The 17,757-nt window shown below is 47.8% G+C and overlaps 1 protein-coding gene across 7 annotated transcripts in view; it reads right to left on the reverse strand.

Annotated features, from left to right (window-relative positions):
* Positions 1 to 836: 836 nt before the first annotated feature.
* Positions 837 to 17,757, reverse strand: part of ZSWIM8 (zinc finger SWIM-type containing 8) — a 63,082-nt gene continuing 46,161 nt past the window's right edge. For 5 of the 7 annotated variants that reach the window (XM_080401166.1, XM_080401167.1, XM_080401171.1 and 2 more), the window contains 14 exons: positions 17,117 to 17,300; positions 15,888 to 15,986; positions 14,848 to 14,972; positions 13,459 to 13,690; positions 12,511 to 12,663; positions 11,516 to 11,738; positions 11,035 to 11,324; positions 10,043 to 10,266; positions 9,278 to 9,760; positions 8,515 to 8,683; positions 6,001 to 6,174; positions 4,193 to 4,312; positions 3,057 to 3,235; positions 837 to 1,854 (listed from right to left, as the gene is read on the reverse strand). In XM_080401166.1, the coding sequence (XP_080257292.1) occupies positions 1,651 to 1,854; positions 3,057 to 3,235; positions 4,193 to 4,312; positions 6,001 to 6,174; positions 8,515 to 8,683; positions 9,278 to 9,760; positions 10,043 to 10,266; positions 11,035 to 11,324; positions 11,516 to 11,738; positions 12,511 to 12,663; positions 13,459 to 13,690; positions 14,848 to 14,972; positions 15,888 to 15,986; positions 17,117 to 17,300 (2,859 nt within the window). In that variant the 3' untranslated portion in view covers positions 837 to 1,650. The remainder of the gene's footprint in view (positions 1,855 to 3,056; positions 3,236 to 4,192; positions 4,313 to 6,000; positions 6,175 to 8,514; positions 8,684 to 9,277; positions 9,761 to 10,042; positions 10,267 to 11,034; positions 11,325 to 11,515; positions 11,739 to 12,510; positions 12,664 to 13,458; positions 13,691 to 14,847; positions 14,973 to 15,887; positions 15,987 to 17,116; positions 17,301 to 17,757) is intronic. The other 2 variants (XM_080401168.1, XM_080401169.1) reach the window with 2 other exon arrangements.

Genomic DNA, 17,757 nt, shown 5'->3' on the forward strand with positions numbered 1-17,757 from the left:
CCAGCTGCACTCTCTGGCCTGTGCAGTACACAAAGTTACACCAAAGGGGCCTGTTGTTCTGCTTTGCACTATGCCTATGAGTTTGTTTATATTTAAAAGCATCACTGAAAACATCAAACACAAACAGGCACATATTTCTAACTCGTGGAAACTAAAAGCTTCCTGTTGTAATCGACTAAACCCAACAAAAAAGCAAAATACATTACTAGTGAGAAATTGGATTCTTAACATCCATCAATCATCCAACTTAAGAGTTTTAAAAGCCCTGAAATGCATGTGCTTGTATGCTTACAAATAGCAGCAGCCTTTTAAATTTCCTTGGCATAAAAATAAAAGCTTTCCAAAATGAGTTTTCTGCAATGCTGTCCCTATTGGGTATCTCGCATAGTCCACCAAACATCTCCCAAAATGCATGGGAGCAGACCACAGGCCACCTTTAACAACTACGTCAGGGGTGAGCAGCTACCACTCTGCACAATGCTTTGGCTACGCACACTGCAGTGCTCTGCATTACCACGTGGTATCACCGGTGCACAGACCAGAAAAGGAACCTGGTGGCTGGCAGAAGTGTTGGCAGAACATCCCACCAGCTCCCCTGCCACCATCACCAACCCGGTCTGCACATTCCTCAGCCTCTGCAGAGGATGTCCTCACAGCAGCAGCAAGAAACCCTTGGCTCACAGCCTGCATCAAAGCTCTGGCCACCTGCCACACGCTGGACTGCTGCTCCCCAAGGCAGGACAGCGATCTGCCAGGGCTCACAGAAGCTCCCATGGCACGCAGCAGGCCAGCGCCATCAGACTGTCAACATCATAGCAGAGAGAAGAGAGAGTCAGTCTAAGAAAACGAGTGTTTAATCAGGAAACGAGAAGAGACAAGGGATAAGAAACTGATTACAGGAGAGTAATACCCCAGCCAAAAGAAACACGATTGTACAACTCTGAACAACCAGGATCAAAACATCCTATGAGCCAGCAGTGCCCAGTGAGGGACACTCCTGAGAAACAGCCCAAGCATTTCTGGCAGCCTCCAGGCAGCTCAGCGCAGTCCCGGCCTCCGACTGCCCGAGCTGCAGCCTCTGCCCTCAGCAGCTGCCGCAGAAAGCTGTGGCCCTGGCCCTGCTGCGCCAGCCTCAGCTCCTCTCTGCAGGAGCTGCTGGAAGGCATGGAGGGAGCACGGGCTGTGCACAGCAGTCCCAGCCTCTCCCAAGAGATGGTGTGTGGAGTAAGAGAAGCCCATTAAAAAAAAAAGTTTACATATTTATAAATGCCAAAATAAATATTTAAGACAGAATCCCCCACCCCTCTAACACGTGCGTAATCACACTGCAAACTGCTCGCAGGACAGCCTCCAGGGGCTCAGGGAAAAAAGCGGTGACTACACCACAGGGCAGCCAGCTCAACTTCCTTCTCATTTCCTGATGCTTCTGAAAGCCTGCAGCCCACTGAGGAGGAGGAGGAAGAGCGAGCAAAGCAGAGCGCCAACACGCAACAGTGCTGGAGAGGAATGTCATGGTATAAATACATCAGATCAGTGGTTTCCAACAAGTTAAAACTAAAATTAAAAAAGACACCAGAAGGAAGGATGGTGTAAATGGAACTACAACTATGCGAGACAAAGGGTTGTGTGTCCGTGGAGCTCCGCCCGCTGTCACGGCGAGAAGGTGGTCATTTCCAGAGAGACCCTTTGCCACAGCTCCTTTGTTTGCTTGCTGCGCTTTAGGTTCTGGAGAATATCATTAAACTGCATCATGCCCATGGGAGTCAGGCAGAAGGCGCTTCTGGCGCTGCGGATGGCATTCACAAAGTCATCGTAGTCAGCTGGAGTGAGATGGATCAGCCGATGATGGATGTACTGGATGGGAACAGGGAAAGAGCCTTAAGGTATCTGCTCACCACCCTCGTGCTGGTGACACTCAGAGGAGGGCTCAAGAGCTCCCAGGGTGACGCATCACATGATCCTGTTACCCCACGAGAGGTCTCAAGACAGAGGAGAGCTAGCTCAAAGGGACAGCAGTGCTGCCCGCACACCCTAAGGCAGCCCAGGGGAGTGGTCGCTGAGAGAGAGCACAGAAACGAAGCACATGGCACCGGCAGGTGTCCTCTCCTTCATGAGCACCAAACTGGGCCGCAGTACAGCACAGAAGGGCCAGCTAACGCTGCACCCCCGCAGGCTACACGTGGGGACCCAGCACGTTCACTGAACTTCTCCTTTGCTAAGGGGTATGGATGGAGTGAGGCTATGAAATACCTGTAGGCTTAACACTGTCACGTCTATCAGCTTCTCACTAAGGCCCCAAAACTGCAAATCTAGCTTTTGAGCTCAAGTGAAGCAGCTGCCATTTCTCCAAAATATCTAGGTGATAGGACAGCTAATCCAAACTGGACAGGTCTACAGAATCACCCTTCTGGTTATTCATTCAAGAGAAGCAGGTACATTGGGGTGTCCTGTTTACACTGTTTTAAGGAACAGGCAACTCTGGTGTTCCAGCTGGCTCACTGAGACACACTTGTCCTGGTTTCAGTAAATCTGAGATATCTCATCCATACTGGTAGCTGACCAAGCCACTTCCACTATTAGTGCCAGCACTGGCACACCAGACAACCATGCCAGGGTTTCGTGATGAGGGGAAGACAGGCTACAGACAAGAGAGAAAAAAAAAAAAAAAAAAAAAAAAAAAAAGAGACATGCTAGCAAGAGAGGGGGGGAGGGAGCTTGAAAACATAGCAAAGAAAAAGTACAGAAGTTAAAAGGTACAGGTAGCACTTGGAGTGAGGAAGAAAGGACAGGGAACACAGAACCACTCCATCCTTTGTGGAGCATACAGGAGGCGAGAGGCCTTGGAAGCAGCGGTACAACGAGGTCCTTTGTACACAGCCTCCACACAGGCAGGCAATGCCCATTCTCCCTGCTGAGGGACGTGTCAGGCAATGGACCGCTTCTGCTACAGTACCAAAGGCCCCTTCCCCTCCACGCACACACACACAGAGGCAGTTCCTGCAAGGCAGGCAATGGCCCGGCAGCTTTGCCAGGCAGGCAGGCAGCCCACTCGTTACCTGCAGGTAGGCCTGCTGGCACCTCTGCACCAGCTGGTGGAAGGCTGGGGTGCGCAGGTGGTTGTGCACATGGGCAGGGTTGAGCCTCTGTAGAGCTTCCATGATGATCTCCTGGAGCACAAAAGGGCTCAGCACCCCCTTGGCTGCGCCAACGCAGAACTGATGCACGTAGTTTACACCTGCACAGGAAGGAGAAGTTGGAACAACAGTGTTAAGGTAAGAGACACACCAGAAATGAGGTACTTCCCAGCAAGAACCTGGATTTAGAGCACCTTCTTCTCAGTGTAATGTATCCTCCAGCAGGCTCAGGGGACACAGTCTAGCAAACTCATGGGGACAAGAGATCATTCCGATACATCCATCAGGTCTGAGTAGAGACCAGGTACTACCTCAGTCACTGCTATTCCCAAGTTCACCTGTCTTTAAAGGGGATAGTAAAGAAAACTGATGTGGCAAGGTAACTACAGAGGCAAGGACACACTGCACGTCCTCCCACTGCCACTTGACCGCTCATCTAGGAAGCGCCTAGATGCACCAGCACACAGGCCTTAGGCAGGCTGGAGACAGTCGAGCTTCCCCACCTCTGCCTAGAGTGGACCTCCCCCAGCAGCAGCAGGAGAAGCCATGCCACCAGACAGGCTGTTTATAAAGGTTGGGGTTTTTTTAAGTTCTCACTGCTTATGAAAGAATTAAAAATATGAGCTGACAAAAAAGATCCAAGAGCAAAGTGGAAGTAAAACCAAAAAACCAAACAATTGGTGGTTTGAGCACCTATTGCTACAAAAGGTCTTCACAGAAGGTATAAATATACATAAGAAAGAGGAATATCTACAAGACAGTAGAAAGGGAAAAGCAAGAGTTACTGTTACAGAATGGAAGAGATACAAGCTCTGAGCCCTGTCCAACCCCATGCACTTCATCCAGTGCCTCAAAATTCAACAGCATGCCTACAGAACCCAGAAATGGGACAACTGCCTGGATGAAAGAGCAGCAGGGATCTTCCGAAACACTCTCAGAAATGGGATCAGGTATCAGGTTCACCCAGTCTTTGAAGTTTCACTCTTTGGAGAGCTTTTTCCCACCATAGTGCAAATCCCAGCAAGTGGATTTCTGCTAAGTACTGCTCTGAGCCTTACCTAACTTCGCAGCTAACCCAAGGAGCCATTTTACATCCTCTGTGTAGGGTGGGCTGCGGGAGAAGTTGTTGGGATGGTCGTTGTGAGCTCTTCGGCCAAGCATCTCCAGAGCCAGCATCCCTGTGAGAAAGGGGCAGCCAGAGTCAAGCAGCACTTCTGCCCAGTAAGACTTAGTCTAGCATTTCACTCACTGCAACACAACTTGATTGGCCTGCCCTTCATCAGCAGAGAATTCCCTAGCTGCAAAGAGTCCAGAGAGAAACAAAAGGCCTATCTTGGAGCCTGCCAGCACAGGAACTATCTGCAAGAACATCTGGACCTACTACTCCAGGCTGGGAAATCTGCACTGCCAACACACCTCACTAGAGCTGCAAAGAGACACTCCACTGGCACCTACAGCAGGGTCAAGCCGATAGCCCCAGTGGCTGCACTACAAGAGGTGTCCTGAAAGCAACGCGTTTGCTCTAAATTTCCATTGAATCATACACTTGTTTAGGCTGGAAAAGACCTTTAAGATCATCAAGCCCAACCATTAACCCAGCACTGTTACAACAACAGTCTTACTATCCAGGGCTGACCAGACTATCAAAGTAGGGGAAAGAAAAATTTAACCTATTAACCAAATTTAACCACTCCACCTCAGAAACAATGCAACTCTGCCACCAGTGCTGGATCTCCCATTTGTCAAAATGCCCCTGGCATAGATCTAGAGTAATAACTGCAATGACAGAGCCAAGCCCAGTCTGAGCAGCACCCACAACTGCAACAGAGAAGCTACCGAAACCAATCTACTCTGCTGCAAAGGCAACAGGCCAACGTTGAGCTGCACCATTGCCAGCCTGCAAAGTCCTGAGCCATGCAGCTCTTCAGGCAAATCCTCCCATGAAAGCAGTTCTAAAATACCAGAAGGCACATGTCTTGATCTTCCAGAGTCTCTTCTCCACCCCCGTTTCTCTGATACTCCATTAAACGCCTTTCACTGGCTTACCGCTGCTAAGTTTCCAACGACATCTGCATCCCTTTCTGGTTAACAAGTACTTTCTTCTCTAGCGTTCAACAGAAAAACTCAAGCAACCTCCAGTTAGTTAGCCTTTCTTCCATTTTCTTGCTGGTTCTGTTCCTTTGCTGCCCTGTTGCTGTCTTTGCTTATCTTGGAGGCTCCCTCCTCCCTCCCCAAGTATCCACTGGGTTGGACCATGACAAGTAGCTTACTGCAATCCGAACTTAATCACAACCCCCGAGACTGCTATCTTGGTACCAACAGCAGTTGAGGCAGAGACTCTTTTTTCCTCCTAACCAGGGTAACTGGGAAAGGAATGCTAATTACATACCCACTCTCCACAAGATCCAAGTTCCCTCCACGTCAGCCTTGAGCAGCCTAGCTGGAGAAGCACAGGGCACATCTCTCTGTGCCTCTGAAGGTTCAACCAATTATTAGACGAGAGGTTTGCCTTCACCACCCACAAGCAGCAGGAGCTGAACTCCACTTTTTCACATAGTCACAACTTGGACAATCACATCCTCAGAGCCTTTACGTACACTGGCTGAAAAGCAAGGCTCTCCCCAGCTCTAACCCACCTAGCTTTCTCTTCTACTCTGTCGGCACTCAACAGCTACTCTCCAATCTTCTATAGCTTTCCTCCATTTTTAGCCTCCACTTATGACCACAAACTTGCTTTCCCCATGTACCTAAGATGCCATCACCCCCAACAGGTGCAGTAGCAAATTGCCAAATGACAGTGAAAACCTGCAGCCCTGCCCTGAATCCCTCTCAACGGGGCCACAGAAACCCACTTGGCCGTCCTTACCAACTCGGTATGCGGAGTGGAGGTAGTGCAGACCCTGGGGGCTCACAGGCTGACTGTGCTGCTCATCCTCGGCAGGAAAACCCCCTGTAACAAGGGAGTTGGGCTGTGAGGACAGAGTTGTCAAGGAAGCCCCCTGAATCGCTGGGAACGTTGATCCTGCATGGACACTTCCTACTGAAGAGAGCAAAACAGCAGCATTAGGACCCACCGCCAGCCTAAAAGAAGGTTTACTTGGGCCACCATCTCCCTCACCTGACCGCCCCCTGCCAATGTAGTGTTCTGTTCCCCTAAACAGAAAATACAGCAACCAAAAACCACAGACTTACACCTGAAATACAACGGGCCAGGAATATCTCTGTTTTGTTTGCAAGCTGGGCCTGAAGGGGGTCAGTCACATGCTTGTCCATCTCTTTTGCAGTATATCATGAGTATGCACATCATTCATGTTTTACATGTCAATACATGTGTTGACTTTGCTATTATTAAATGAGATGTCTGGTTCTGATTTCTTGCCCAAGGAAACAAGCATGTGCATGTCTACACCTGATAAGAAATTGCTTAGGAAAATCATTGAGCAGGAACAGCATTAAGTCACTCAGAGATCAAGTCCAACTTCATGAGGTTTCCTCCACTTCTGTTGTAAGCCAGCTATCACTCCACCCAGCTACCGTGCGGGTACAGGAAGAGCGTTACTGGCAGCTAGCCACCAGTCCAGCCTTAGAAAGAACAGCCACTGCATCCACTGGCATGTATCACCAGTAAAAACAGCAAGGACACTTGAGAATCTGTCACCTTCAGACACCGAACTAGTATGGGCAAAATCAAGGGAAATCACAGGAAAATCCATTACACTGTACCACCTAAACTTGTGCAGACAGCAGTTAACACTGAGCCAGTAAGCTGTGCTCTGGCAAGGGGCTCCAGTGTATCTAACTTTCCCTCTCAAGAAAGGTACAGAGAGGAAAAAGCAAGGTTTGCTTCAGAATTCCAGACCAGAGATGCCTTTAGGTGCGTGCACATTGCTACCCTTATTTCACAGCTTCTCTGTGGTGATACTACACCAGCTTGGGCAATGTTCCAACTTCCAGTTTCTCCTCTTCCCCTGCCACCTTCAGCTTCTTTTTTTTTTTTTCTTTTTGATTATTTAAAATGTTTACTATTAAATAGTTGAATACCAGAGAACAATGTGCCTTCCAGGAAAGATCTGTCTGACCTCCTCCACCAAGCAGACACACAGTGCCAAACAACCCACAAAGTGGGGCAAAATCCATGCTGCATTAGAAGTCTGGCCAAGGAGAATAATTCATAAGAGCGAGCTGAATTGCTGCCAGAGCTCAAGCATCGCAACGTGACCGGGTACTCCAGGAACAGTGAAACAGTAGCTTAAGAACTGAAAACAGAAGTTTATGCAAGACATAAACAATGGCAACTGGAAAGGGTGGGGTTGTTTTTTCCTTTCATTAAGTGCTCCAGGATGAGTTAGCAGTTCTGAAAGATTCATCGCTCTCTTGAGGAGTACAGGAACAGTTTCGCACAATTAGAAGTCACAGTAACAACCCAGGACTAAGGCTGTCAGCAAAGGATGCTCTTCAGATCCTGTGGCCTTTAGGACTATCCCACATGCTTTTGCAGTGGCTTTTTGGCATCAAAATGCAAGATAAAATTAACTGAAAAGATTCTCCTGATAATCTAGATATGAAGGAGGCCCACACAGCTCTTAAGTGTTTTCCCACATACCAGTCTTCCAGCACCTAGTGAGTTATGAAGCGCTAATAGGCAAATATACAAAAAGGCAAACATTACAGCCTCCCCAGTGAGGGGGTAACAAAGCCTGGGTCAGCCCCGACCCACTGGTGCAAAACCCCACGGCAATGAGAGGCATGTCCACAGTTTAGTCAACATCTGCTGTTCCAGTGCCACACGTTACTAGATGGGTCTTCACCACCACTCTAGCACCAACACAACACGTGAGCAATCATTCAGATTGCCACTGACGTGGTTCTGCCAAAACATCTGTCCTGTCTACAAGTTCCCCGTTTCAGGTACTGGCTGCCTCCACTCCCTTCGGGCAGGAAAGACCTCTATTAGTGCTACTGTAGCACAAGTCTGCCTGCTGCCTGCACTCTCGATTCATCTGACCCAAAGGAACCACAAGAGCCTGCTCAAGATCATCTATGCTCACCTGCTCCAAAGGAGAGGGGGAATAAAGCTCTAATAAGTTAGAAGTCAGAAAGGCCAGGAGGGATCCAAATACACTGTAGTCCGAGAGGCCAAAATAATCTCATACTGGAAATTTAGTTGAACAGAAATTAAAGCTCTGCTAGCTGAATCAGGCCCCCTTATGCATCCCTGAGCATGCACATCTTTAGGGTGGAGTGGATTTGGCCAGAACATTTCAGCACAAGAACCCTGGTTCCACCTGTGGTCAGTGAGCAGCAGGACTTGACTGGGGCACAGCTAGGAGGCATGGTAAATAAACCCATGCTACACACAGCCCACAGCTGTAACACTTACTGGCTACATTGGAAGACAGTGACAGTCCTGTCTCACTGTGATAGGGATGCACTGCAATCTGCGTCATGGATGGGACGGGCACACCAGGGAATGACACTGCTGTAGCTGCCAGTGATGGCGTTGTTACTGAGTAAGGGTACTGCGCTCCTATGAATGCTGGATGGACACCCTAAAACAGAAGATAAATAACAGTCATGTCTATTCGTCTGACCATTTAGAGGCAGTCCAAAACACGCTGTCCCCACACAAACCCCAGAGCACGGGAAGTCCAATCCGACAGGGAGAAGGAAGCACAGGAAGCAGCAGCACAGAAACTACCTTGCACCACATAACCATTACATCTGCTTGCTCCTCCTTTTAAATCTGATCACTTTGCAGAAAACCACTCCCAGAACTTTCAAAAATAGGCAGAGGTTAAAATAACTTTCATTTGGTTTTCCCTCCGTAGTCTCTATTTAGCCTGCAAGCTCTCAAGAAGACAAGCTTTCTGAGAAACATTAAAGCAATAAACATTAAAAACTACTGCTGTATTATATTTTGTATTCTCCTGAGACTTCAAATGCACCCACAGAAGGGTCCTCATTATGCAAAAGCTGAGCTGGGGAGCCAAAGTAAGTACCACAACTCGGCCAGTGAGCGAGAGCAGAGGCTAGATCTCAAGCCACGGCAGGTCTGACCCCACACTCTCCCCAGTCCAACCTACTCCCTCCGGAAACAGCCGCACAAAGTCACCGTAAATGAACAAGGCACAGGCAAAACTCACCTGCGGGTATGCTGAGCCAGGGACCGGGAAGACAGCTGGGCGCGGCATGTGCTGGATAGTGTGTCCGATATACTGGGGATTACAGGGGATGTGAGTCTGAAGGGTGGTGTAAGGGTGGAGACCCTGCGTGTGTGTATGTGCCATCGCCGGCCCTGCCATTGTGTGCTGCTGGTACATGGTGGACCCCACAGAGATCACCGGCATGACTGTTGCTGCGGCGGTTACCGCAGCTGCCACTGTTACAGTGGTTGGCTCAGAGGTCACCCGGTTGTCTGTCAACCCACGTGCTGCTTCAGAGGCAGCCCGCGCACCACTGGCACTGCAGCCAGTGGCACCTTCTCTCTGGGCCGGGGTGCCACCAACAGTCTGTTCGTAGAGCCAGTACCACTGGTGAGCTACTTCAAAGAGGACTTCTGGGTAGACACCACCTCCTTTGGCTGCCTCTTCTACTGCCATACAGGCCTTTTCCAGCATCAGATTGTCCTGTGGGCAGGGAAAGAAAAGCAGAAGTGAAGAACGCAAAACCAGAAAGGCAAGGAGGCAAAACAGCAGAAAAGTAAAAGGCACTCTAAAATGACTGATGCTATGGGGAGCAGACAGATCACAGCTACGCAGCAGAATAACCAGAGTTATTCATGAAACATAAGAAATCCACAGAACTGGGATTAAGACTGTCCAGTGGCACAGGAGCCAATCCCACAAGTAACAGCACGTCCTTGATAGTAGGAATCGCCTTGCGCTAGCCAGCCCCCACGTGATGCTCACCTGTTCCTTACACTGCACCAGAGCCCTCTGGATCTCATTTGGGTTCAGGGCATGGGCGTGGGGCAGGCAGCTGAGTGCCAGTTCAGCCGCTGCCCGCACCATGTTGGAGTCTCTGGCCCGTGAAGCTCTGTCTGCCAACGATGCCACCTCTGGGGGAGTCAGATGTCCATCCCAACACTCCACCAGGATGTTCAAGGCTGCGCTACCGATCTCCATGGCCTGCCCTAAGAGGAAGAGAGAAGACTCTCACACCACTGTACGCCCAGCACAGTTCCAGTCAGCTTTCCCTCAACAGGAGGTGCACTCCCCACTTCCTTCAGGAGCAGTGGCAGACCCCAGTTGCTCCCCTCGGGCTTCAAGTCAAATTTAGGCTCTTCCTCCAAAACACAGGACAGGCAAGAGCCCTCGATAAGCAAGCAGTGCGTGAGGGTACTATTTTTAAAGTTAAGCTAACGATGCATTTCAGGCAGTGAGGAGGAATTTTCTATAGGTGATTTTAGTACCCACAAACCACAGCCTGGACTGCTGTTCTACTTCCATCACGTCAGGAAAACATGACATTTCAAGGGTGTTTTTCAGGCTCTAGAAGCCATGGATAGTAAGCAGGTAGTAGGTCTGGGTGCAAACAGGAGGAGTAGGAAAGTGAAATGCTGAACACAGCCAAAGAGCGTGTTCAGACTTGACAAATGTTTCCCTTCAGCAGACTGCTGAAGGAAAACTGAAGACCAGTCTCTGTGTGAGAAGTGGTCTACGGCTTTGAAGACTGAAGCATTTGCAGTACAAATGAGAAGAAACAGGTCAGAAGAACTTTCCAGGCCAAAGCAAGCACCACTGTGTAAAACACTGGTGCTCAGCTTCTACTGCCAGCTGTGCCAGCAGCTTACATGGCTACCACAGCACATCAGCACCGACATTCTGGGGAATAAGCCTGCCTCCCTCCCTTCCTTCCTTCCTGCCCCAAAGTAAGGTTCCCAATAAAGTTTTGCTGTAACCTGTGATCCAAGAGACATGGGAGGAGTAAGTTCGAGAGAGCCAGTTGGGAGACACAAAGTTGTGCAGCCCTAGTGCATACAGCCCAATCTCGAAGGCGCAGAGGTGAAGGTTGCGGTGTGGTCCCTGGTGCCCACCACTGGAGGAAGGGTGTGTGAAGATAGAGGTGCTGCTGTTTCCACCTGCTTTGATAAGGACCGTCTTGGCCAATTCAAAGTAGAAGTGAGCAGCTGCCTCTGAGGGCTGGTTTGGGACATGAGGAGCATGGCTCTCCAGCCGCCTCCCTTTATACCTAGAAGATAAAGATAGAGGAACCTTTCAGACAGCAACAAGTACCCCTGAGTTCACTAGCAGAGTTCCTGTCTTTAGGGTCCAGGGGAAACAAAGCAAACTCTCCCAAGGAAGTTACTTCCCGATGCATACGTCCTAGCTCCCTGACAGCAGGCCTAGAGGTTGCCTCTGTGTGTTCATATTATTCGTTACCTGCCAACTTCCACAGTCTTTGCACGGGCTCCCCCGCTGGCTCTCCTACTGCCACTGGAAGAGGAGGATCCCAGCGAATCACTTGAAGAACTGCTGATGCTGTCACTGTCCTGTCCTCTGCCCCAGGATGTTGTTGCCCATCCCCCACGTAGCGGCCGCCGACTGAGCGTTGGAGAACTGTCAGAGGTGGTTTCAGGAGCGCTGCTGTCAATACTAGCCATGCCTACAACACCAGAACCAACACAGTAACGTCACCAGCGTTGGGAAATGCAATGTGCATAGGTAAACTCTTGCCCACATCACCTACAGTCCCAACTAAGATCAGTCATGCCAGTAGTGACAGTCAGCCTCACAGCTGCCAGGCATCCAACTTTGCAAATCAAGAGAGACTAAATTAGTCAGTTTGGCCACAGATATCAGTGTCATTTTGCAGTGTTTGGATTAAAAAGCAGAAGAGTCCAAGGACAATGTGTCTTTATTTCCCCCTTCACAACATCCCTCACTCCATCTGCCAAGCTTTGTGACAGAGTATAACCACAAGAAGTATAAAGTCAAGTTCCACAGACCGTATACAAAGAAAATCCTTCTGGTATACGCTGCACAATTTACACAAAGGTTCATCACATCCTCAGCCTCTAACTTACACCTTCTCCCCAAGAGAAGCGTAGAGAGGCAGCAGCTCCTCTGAATTTGTTTCTGGACCCAGGAGCACAGTGCTCTGTTCTCAGAGTCCAGCAACCATTCAGCTCCAGATACCTAATCCATCACCCAGAATGTATCTGGCATGAGAAAGGTACGGTAAGTTGCCCTAAGGAAGGGGGCAGGAAATCTGTGGAGGAAAACCTATTTCTCCATGCCAAACACCTCCGAGACAACCAGCTGCTTCTGTAGTATGGGAAAAGCGACAAGTGGAACAAAAGAGCAAGGGAATTGCTGAAACCCCAGCAGGCTGCCTAGCACAGCAGTAGACAGTATATGAACTAGTCCGTTCCTACCTGTGTGTTTCTTCTTCTGCCTGACAGGCGAACCCCAGCACCTCCCGTTGTATCCACCACGGTTTCCAAGGGCCAGACGACTGGGGACCTTTCCTTCTTGTTTCAAGACAGTGGCCTCTGCAGCTGGCTCACAGGGGGACCTCTGAGAGCTCTCTGCATAGGCAGAACAAGGTAAACAACATCATTTGTTTCTTTATCTCTAAAACCAGATGTGGCCACTTAAAAAGATACAAACATCAAAAGATACAGGATTTTCATAAAATTAGTGGTATTTAGGAGCAGGATTATCTCCGTTTTCTTACACTGTTAAGCATATCATCCGATACCAGGTCAAGGACATTTAATCTTAATAACTGAAGATCTGGAAAATTTGCTGCAACTAGGGAAAGTTTTTAGAATAAAAATGCTCCAGCAATCCTAACCTTACTGCAGCCATCCTCAGCTAGTATTGATCTCTTTGGGGACAGTTAAGAGGGCACTTGATTTCCACCAAATGCTGCTCAACGTGAAGTTTGCCACCAAAGTAGAAGCATAGCTTGAAGAAAACCAGGTTTATCTCCAATGCCCTTCAGCCATCTTAATTAGTTATCTTGCATGAAAGTACCTGACTCAGTGTATAACTTTCTGGAATCCTGCACCTCTGTGATACAAACCCAAAAAACAGAGTCACAGTAGTTTTATGTTAACTAGTTATACAACAGGCTCAAGATAGGAAAAGCTGAAGATTTTGATTTTCTTGAAAGCTTGAATTTCTATGCAGTAAGAATGCATACAGAAATGGATCCAGCCGAACAGATAAGGGAGGGAATGACATTCTAGCAACCACCAAGCAGCCAGATGGTAATATAATCGCTCTGACTACTTCCCCAAGCAGACAAAAATGTACGGTTCCAGTTTTGCACAGGTAACAGAAGGGTTTCAGCATAGCCCTTACAAAGCATCTCTTACCCTGTGCGCTCTTCTCCACGAAGTTCTCGGGACTGCTCTGGACTGCAGTACTCACAGCAGCTTGCTGAGTGACAGAAGTCCCTGGGAGCTGTTGGATAGCTGCAGTGGACTGGGCAGCGTGTTTGGAAGGAGATTTTTGATTTGCTACTGTAGGCTTGCTGGATGAGTAGAAGGAACTCAGTGTCTGTGGTTTGTGAGTTTGACTCTCTCTGTCCAGGAGTTTGTCCAAAATCTTTAACAGCAAGGAAAAAAAAAAATGGAAAAAAAAATTAAAAAGAAAAGAAAAAGAAAAGTCGGCATCACCTTCCTGCACTGAAGATGTAGAATGCACAGTTGAGGGCCATGTGGTCTGCATTACTGAGGAAGCAAAAATTCATTCGTACTCAGTAACATCCCCATTTTCACTTCAAACAGTCACTGACTTTACTTGAAAAGCACTCAAAACTCACAATAAAGAATTCTGGCACATCAAGAACGGAATGGAGGACTCTATATTTAGTTCTGCCAGTCATTAGATTTTCTTGTTTAAATTACCAAAATTCTATGCTCACCATTCAAAAAATCCTGTCATACCATTGCTGAGAAACTGGTAAACCCACTACAGAAACTGATTTCTCCTGGCCTACAATAACACCTTCTCGTCTTTATTTATTAGATAATTGGGGTCATCGATGCATGACCACATCTTATGGGCCATTTCTACTATTCATTGTTGACACAAGATGAACACCATGAGTGTGACAGAGCATTTATTTGCAGATGACTGATATCACAGTGTCCGTTATTCCCTGGAGCAAAGTATAGCAAAAGTGCTTCTCCTTCAGGAGACAGAAAGGCACTAATAATATCTTTACCAGGTAGAAGTGTTTCTGAATATAAAAGATTAATAAAACTCTTCCTGAAGCTTCAGCAGTGTTTGGGGTGGAGGGGAAGAGTTTTACTATCTCTCTTGCATGGGAGATTAAGGCACAGGTGGACTGAACTAGTATATCAAAGAGGGGAGAGGTTAAGAAACAAAGGCTTTGCAAGATACACTGTTTAGCAAGCCAACGGCCCTGCAGCAAAACAGAAGCAATCCCCAGATCACACAGAGAGTGCACACTGAAAAACCCTGGGACAAAGGACTTGCTTTAGCTGGTAAGAGAAAGCATTAAAAGCAGCGAGAATGAATCTCCCAAATGGACCTGAGACCTATGGAAAGAGTGCCCCTTCCAGGGCAGCGCCAAATCGGATTTTGCATCAGCAGAAGAATTTAAACATCACAACATAGCTTGTAATCATCAGTACATGATGCAGTAACTTATGTTCACTGGCAAAACTATCAAATCCATCACAACCCAAACATGGTTTGCTCTGCATCTCCCTTTCCCCTTTCCAGGGGAAGCTCACCTTCTTCAGCTTAGACTGATCATCCTTGTAAGTGATCATCAGGGCTAGTGCCAGATCCCCTTTCTCCCTTCGGGTGCCTTCACACAACAGAGGATGTTCTGCTTCACTGACAGTTGTTTTCATGCCTGCAGGCCAGAAAAGAGGGGATGAAGAGACAAGTAAGCTCATGGGACCACACCACATCTTGAGCACTATCTGTTCCTCAGACTGTCACCTCACTGTCACAGGCAAAAGGGGATTTCCCCCCCCCCGCCTTCTATTTTTCTGTTAATTTCAGAAATAGGTCATGAATAAACAGGAGCTGCTGCCTGTCCCCAGAATACTAAGCTTGCTACAGCTGTCAAACCAACCAGACATATGCCTCAGGAAAAGAGTCCAGGCAAGCCCACCACTCCATCTTGAAACAAACTTTTCCAGTTTCTGCAGATGCTCCAAGCAGCATTGCCACTCCATAAAGAACTCATCTTCCCCCTTTCAGAGGTGAGGCAACAGAGGACAGGCCTTGTTTAGTCAATTCTATTCCTTTTTGTATGCTGCTTTAAAACAGGCATACAGTATTGACAACATAGTATATATAATCACTGCTTTGTCGCTGAAGTTGATAAATGAGGCAAGAATCCAGTATTATGCTAAGATCCTGAATTATACGATAATGCTCGAGAGATCTTCTGCTAGTCTTTCACTATCACTGTCTAACCTCTCCTGAATTTATTGTCTTTTGTTCTCTGAAACTGTCCATCTCCATTAAGAAGCTGGCAATACATCTTCCGCAACAAATGAGCAACAAGAAAGGCAAAATTCATGTTACTACTTTAACATTCAGTTCCTGTCCCATATCCCCCATCCCTTTTTCACAGCGCACCTTTTTCAAAGGCACCTCAGCCCTGGCATGGAGAATCCTTCTGCATCTGGTTCTTACAAATAGGCCCACACTTTCATTTCTGCACCAAACTGGAATGAACTACTAACTCTCACCACACAAAATGAGGCAGTATGCAGAACATGGATGAAGACAGACTTTTCTTGGAGAAAATTCTTACCAAGAGCAGCAACAGCTGCCTCAAAACCAAGCTCTTCATCTCCAGGCATTTCATTATTCCAATTACGGCTTGGGGGTCTAGAGCCTGTAGGAGAAACCACTGAGAGAAGACAATAGAATTAGTGCTCAGCTTTCAAAACTAGGACCTCAAGGCAAAAGACATTTCTGACAGCTTTCTGAATTTGCAGAGCTTCTGAGGTCCTATTCCGAGCCTTGTACCAGTTTCAAGATCACAGCACCTTTCTCTCTCGAAACTCAGAAGGCTGCAGACAAGGCAGGTATATTTCCAGGTCAGACTTCTAATACCAGGCTGTTGTGTTCTTTTTTAAATGCTAGATTTAAAGAATCATAGAATTATTTAGGTTGGAAAAGACCTTTAAGATTATCAAGTCCAACCGTTAACGGAGCATTGCCAAATCCACCGCTAAACCATGCCTCTAAGCGCCATACCCACATGTTTTCTGAACACTTCTAGGGATGGTGACTCCACCACCCCCCGGGGCAGCCTGTTCCAATGCTTGGCCAACCATTCAGTGAAGAATTTTTTCCTAATACCCAATTTAAACCTCCCCTGGCACAACTTGAGGCCATTTCCTCTTGTCCTATTGCTTTTTATATGGGGGAAGAGACCAGCCCCCACCTGCCTACAGCCTCCTTTCAGGCAGCTGTAGAGAGCAAGAAGGTCCCCCCTGAGCCCTCTGCTCTCCAGGCTGAACCGCGCCAGGTCCCCCAGCCGCTCCCCATCAGACTGGTGCTCCAGACCCTTCCCCAGCTTTGTTGCCCTTTGCATACACTGCAGCACCTCGACATCCCTCTTGTAGCGAGGGGTCCAAAACCAAACACAGGATTCGAGGTGCGGCCCCCCCAGTGCCAAGTACAGGGGGACGACCACTGCCCTGGTCCTGCTGGCCACACTATATCTGACATGGTTCCTTTCTCTGAATATAACCAGCGTAAAAGTCAGTAATTTGTAACTATTTTACGGACACACACGCACAGTGTGGAAATGTGGTAAGTTGCCAGTTGTTTCAAAATGTAAGCAGGAGGAGAGATGGTTCCATCAGGACACAAAATACCTTTAAAGCAACATGGAGGGGAGTGCAAGCAACAGTGTGTAAAGAATCAAGACTAGGCTGTTCTTATCCAGAAATCAGTTTCTCTTTGAAAACCCTTCAAGACCTGGCATTTCAGAACATGCCCTTTGCACCCTCAAGCCAATGCAGACAGTACCTGGGGTGCACAGGACATCAAATATAAAGCTAGCCAGCATCAGAGGCAGGACAGGACGGTAATCACATAGTGTCCCTTCTCGCAGTTCTTCAGCTCTTCCTCGAATAGTGTTCATCTCATTAGTGCCCAAGGGAATCTTTTTCAAGAGGGCTACAATCTCAGACTCCTGATATGCCAGCTTCACCTGGTAGTACCCACAAGGAAACAGAAGAAGCTGTCATCAGCACAGGCCCTGTGGGCAGTGGACCATTATTCCCTATACATAAAGTACAGCAACAGTTTTTATTTGATCACTAAATTACAGTAACTCTTAGCACCCTAGCCACCTTTACCATTCTCCCCACACTGAACACAGATTTTGAAATCTATACCAAATCTTGCCTCATATTTATATACAATTTTTTTTAACTCAAATTACTACTTTTGAGCTGCATACAGAAAAATAACAATAAGCTTTCATAAGAACATCAGGAGAAGTGTTTGGATAAGTTAGTGGAAAAGGTGATTGCTCTTAATTGTAGGAAGGAAGTATGCTATGTGAAGTAATATACCCATTCGAGACCACAGAGACTGTCTAACAGAAGAATGGGCATGGTGTGGCAGCACGCATGCCACCAGGATGACCATTACGTTTCACTACT

Source organism: Falco punctatus (genome assembly GCF_963210335.1).
Source record: "Falco punctatus genome assembly, chromosome: 9".
In the NCBI taxonomy this organism is placed as follows: Eukaryota; Metazoa; Chordata; class Aves; order Falconiformes; family Falconidae; genus Falco; species Falco punctatus.